At 42.5% G+C, this 5,053-nt stretch overlaps 1 protein-coding gene across 2 annotated transcripts in view; it reads right to left on the bottom strand.

Moving 5' to 3' along the window:
• Positions 1–1,041: 1,041 nt before the first annotated feature.
• FAM118A (family with sequence similarity 118 member A) overlaps positions 1,042–5,053 on the bottom strand; it is a 10,763-nt gene continuing 6,751 nt past the window's right edge. For both annotated transcript variants that reach the window (XM_005421034.2, XM_031057060.1), the window contains exons 6-8: positions 4,698–4,983; positions 2,689–2,721; positions 1,042–1,285 (exon numbers count right to left, since the gene is read on the bottom strand). In XM_005421034.2, coding sequence (XP_005421091.1) covers positions 1,188–1,285; positions 2,689–2,721; positions 4,698–4,983 — 417 coding nt within the window. In that variant the 3' untranslated portion in view covers positions 1,042–1,187. The remainder of the gene's footprint in view (positions 1,286–2,688; positions 2,722–4,697; positions 4,984–5,053) is intronic.

Here is a 5,053-nt window from a genome sequence, read left to right as displayed (position 1 = left end):
AATACAGATGTTCATCAAACACTTGTGTTATTGCTACAGTTCACTGAATAAAATAATTTACTCTGAGGCATGAGTCAGCATCAGTGCCTTATTTCAGAATGTGGTAACAGATGCATTAGGAGATGAAACAACCCCTCACTCTTCTGCTTTTGAGGACACAATAGATGGCCCTCAGACAGGAGCCTGCTGGACAAGCTACAGTTCAGCAGTATCTACAAGGGAAGAATCACCAGTGTAAGCTGGGTGTAAGCTGATCCTTACCAAGGGGAGGGATGGGGTTTCCTATTGTGGACCCAACTTCAAGCACATGATAAGGAATTGCATGACTTTAGGGTTTAAATTGTGGTAGTAATGAGGGTCATAAACACCTCAATGCAAGTGATGGATTTTGCTTGGCTTGAACAGGCGAACAGCTTCTGAGCTGATCATCAGCATCCACAAGAGCCTGACTAGGCACTTTCCAAAGCAGCACTTTGCAGCAGCTGCAGGAGGTGGCTGTGTGACAAGACAGTAAAAAACTGCCAAACCAAAGGCAGCAGGCAGCACAACCTGTGATGTAGCAATACTTAAAACATTTCCACAGGTCAGGGAATGCCAGCCCTGCAGTCTTGGCCCTGCAGATACAGCAAGTTCCAGTCTTTCCTCCCCAGGTGATCTTGTGCCTTATCAGACAAAGGAAAAAACAAATCCTCATGCCAAAAGTGGAAAGCAGGTGGGTCATCATGCTGTGGGTTCCATAAATGTAGAACAGCACTGTTCTTCAGCACCTGGGGATCAGAGACTGAAGCCTGCAAGAATCCAGAAACCCACCTGCAGTTCAGCTGATGGGAGAACTGAAACCCCTCTATTTCAAAGGCACTTTTGACAGATTCAGATGTTGAGTGGCTTCACCTGGGGAGGAGTTTGGTCCAAGTGGCTTCACATAGATGCAAAGAGAATTTGCATCTGCTTCTGTCTGACCCTGCAGGCCCTGCCTGAGTGGTCTGCCAGTGCCAGGGGAGTGACTCATTTTACTCTCAAGCTTTACACATGACACATTTATGGCTTTAGAAAAGAGAAAGCTAGTATGTACAATTTTATTCCACTTAAAATCATGAAAATACCAGCTCAAAACTTTCCATGCAGCAGATGTAAAACACCTACTGTTAAAAAGCTTCTGGGGTGGGCCTTTGGTGTCTGGGGTTTTTTCATTCAAGAGAGGGCATATCTGACTCTTTTATCCTCTTAGGAGAATCAGTGCCACTTTCTCCTAACTTCCTTTTAGCACAGTCCACACATGATGTTCCTGGGGTGAGAGAGGGGAAAGAAAACACATTAATATTTCTACATCCAGGTGCTTGGTGTACTTTTTATTCTAAGCACCAGCTAGCAATATAAACACAATCTTGGTCCCCTGAGGTTCTCATTATTTGGATTCTGAATTAAATGTAACATTAACCCTGCTAAATGTCTGGGCTCAAGCTCTCCCCCAGAACTGATCTCTAGTACTGACACAAATAACAGGGACTCAGCTCAGGATTCAGCTGCCTTTTGCCACAGCTAATTTAACACCTGTGAAGTTCACACAAGTCTGGATCCCTTATTCAGAGGCCCCAGCTTGAGCTGGAGGGTTGAAATAGTTTACCACAGTGGTCCTAACTTGAACCATCCCTGAAGTCCGCAGCAGAAATCCTTGGTGTAAGCTGCTGTTGGAAGTACATAAACAGCATAACTGGAGAGTAATGGGAATGGAACAGAAATTCCTTCAAAAGCAGAAGGTTGTGAGGTATTACATGCACAAATCCTCTTGGGTTTTTTACCTGGTCTGTATTCTGAACTAGAAGTAAACAGGTGCTAAAACTACCTAAAGATGGTGCTAACAAGTTAGTAAAGGAAGACTGTTAAAAGTGATGTTAAGAGGGACTGGAATAAATTGTACTCAAGGTTTTGGTTTCTGTTCCACCTAACTGTACTTGATTGAAGTTGGGATTGATGAACTTATTTGAGAGAAAGGTAAGTTTAAAATCTCATTGGAATTAAAAAATTAATCTCTGGCTTTACACCTGCACACAAGTGTCTTGGCACTTGTGTGCTTTTTGACTGGTCAAGAGCAGGGTTTGCACCTCCTGCACTAGGCCCTTACATGCAGTACTGAATGATACTTCTATACAGCTTTGATGTTGGCTGTAGCAGCACAGATCTCTCAGGAGTGGCATCTTTTTAGCTGTTTCACTGTATCTTTTCCATCAATTGGAATGTATTATTGCTTGGGTTATTCACAGAAATATCACAAAGCAATCTGAACAACTCAGCTGTAAAATCACCTTCAGTACCACACCTTTAAGATTCACTCTTCCTGACCCCCTTAAGGAAGGGTTTTGAAACAGAAACCAGTATTTGGAAATCTAAGCCAAAAATCTTACTGATGTTAGCATGTAAAAGCTGGAGAAAATGTATATAAAAAGTGATTAGCATTCACCAGAGTACTCTGAAGTACTGTAATTTGTCATTTGATAGACTTGAAGGCCATCAGTTACCTGCTGCTAGGCAGAAAGAAAACCAGAGAGTAAAAAAGAGCATTCAGCAAACTTTCAGAGCTAAATCAGAGCTCTGCACAGTAATTACTTAATTACTTTGGAAATAAGAGGGGTATTTTTCTTGTGTGGGTAGGATTATGGAACTTTCTGTGAAAATAAAAATGTTACTTACCCAACAGTGTTGTGCTGTCCACCCGATCAGCATCTAGAGAAGTGTAAGAGACATCAGCAACACACATGAGCATCCAGGAAGTTTTTACACTTTTATGCACCATCCCAAAACAGCAAGGTTGTATTTAGAATCCCAGAACGGTCTGGGTTGAAAGGGATGTTAAAGCTCATCCAGTTCCACCCTCCTGCCAGGGGCTGGGACACCTTCCACTATCCCAGGCTGCTCCAAGACCCGTCCAGCCTGGTCTTGAACACTTCCAGGGATGGGGCAGCCACAGCTATTCTGGGCACCCTGTGCCAGGGTCCCACCATTCTGATCCCAAACACATGTCCTCTTCATAGCTAATCTAAATCTATGCCCTTTCAGTCTGAAGCCATTCACCCTTGTCCTGTCCCTCTGTGACCTTGTCCAGGTCTCTCTGGATGTGACCCCTTCCCTACAACCACAGCCCTGAGCCTACTCTTGTCTGCTGAGGACACTCAAGCTCTCTCTCTACATCCTCATCAAAGCTGTTACATGCTCCTGGTCCTAATACAGACTCCTGAAGGACACAGCTTCCATCAGTTTCCATCCATACATAAAACCACTGCCCACAGCCCTGAGTGTGACCATCCAGCCCATTTTTTACCCACATCCCCCAAGTTTTCAGTTTTTCCCTTTTTAAAAGTAGGGGTTATATTTCCTCTTTTCCAGTCAGTGGGAAATTCCCCAGCTGACAGAGTTTTTCAAATCATATGGCTAAGCAACATCATTCACAGTTTAGCAGATTGAGAATTCCACCAGGACAGGATTACTCCAGCCCAGGCTACTACAAACCCTGATCTCAGGTCCAGCTGAGCCTCTCTGTTATCTCTCTTTCACCTCTCCTAGGAACTGGTCCTCAAGGCATTCCAGGATTCCTGGACTGCTTGTGGTTTGCTGTGTTCCTTTTCCTGTAGTCCCCAGTCTGCATCAGGCTTATCTTGGTTTTGCATTTCTCATTTCTTTAATATAACCCTCTTAACAAACTCCTCCTGCTACATTTTAGAAGAGAGTTTGTAAATAGGCACAAAAAACCAAACCCTGACAGTTTGGTGATGTACAGAGCAGTTCTGCACACCTGAAAATGGTTTTGTTTGCGATCTTGACTTGTCAATGAGATCACGAGGTTTTCAAATCTGAGTAAGGTCCCTCTTCTTACAAGTCTGATGCAAATCAGGCTGCAGATAAACTTCCTGGAATCTCACTGGTGTGATAAATATTTTTTTCTAGCCTTCATGAAAGAAAAACATAACGCAGTCTAATTGGAGTATTCATCAAGTCACAAAAACCAGGATATTAATTTGGACACACACTTTTCAGAGAAAGGTTCCTCCTATGCAGCAACTGAGAATAATTTTAGACAACACAGTTTCACTGAAATGATAAATAGAAGAGCTGTCAAATAGTGATTCTTCCCAAGGTCATTTAGTTATTTTCCTCTGTTCTCTGGATAAACCAAAATTGAGCTGTCCTTGTTTGGAAAACATTAAAGAAATCTCTTTCCTTAGACACACAGTTGTTGTTTTTCTTCATTCTCTTCACAACCCTAAGGGTACTAAACCAAACACTTACTGGATGTAGTGATTTAATTTCCCATTCTATGCTCAGTCAGATATTGTGGCTCTACCAGCTTATCCCACCAGCTAATCCCTTCAATTCTCTTAATCTCTTTTCCTGACAAGTCAGATTTCTGACAATGTAATACTCAATAAGCTCAAGTAGTTCACATCATAAATAAATGTTAAGCAAACATCTTTACCAAATACTAACAGAGACAAATCCAGAATTCAAGATTAAATTTGCAAGAATCCACAGACCTCCAAAATCCACAGATTAAAAAAAAAAAATCTAGTTACAGTTTGGCCACATGTCCCTCACAAGCAACAAAGCTGCTCATGAAGTCAGTGCCTTGGATCAGCTGCAGAGTTCAGGCAGGGCAAACTGCCCAGTACCTGCTCCAGACTGTGCTGTTGACAAGGCCACATTACCTGGACTTCTCTGTTTGCAGATCTGAGCAGTCAGATCCTGGACATACTCTGGGAATTGTTGGAAGCAGTCCCCATAGGACACCACTTTTATTCCATGCAGCAACATATCTGCCTGCAGCTTAAAAAAGTGGTCTTCATTTTCTTTAAGCACCAACATGTAATGTTCTAGATCCACTTTGTTCTTTACTGTGTAAAGAAAAAGAGCTTGGAATATCTGGTCACGCAGAGTCTCTCCACAGCCCAAAAACAAAAAGGACTTGGTTCGGTACAAGTTCTGGAGAACCTCCTGTGAAGGAACAGAAAGAAAGAAGAGCCATATTTACTTCAGCAGACAAAAGCCAAGGTTAAAACCTTTA

Source organism: Geospiza fortis, unplaced genomic scaffold (genome assembly GCF_000277835.1).
Source record: "Geospiza fortis unplaced genomic scaffold, GeoFor_1.0 scaffold10, whole genome shotgun sequence".
NCBI classification, from domain to species: domain Eukaryota; kingdom Metazoa; phylum Chordata; class Aves; order Passeriformes; family Thraupidae; genus Geospiza; species Geospiza fortis.
The sequence above is the reverse complement of the archived record's forward strand: the minus strand, read 5'-3'. Positions and strand labels throughout refer to the sequence as shown.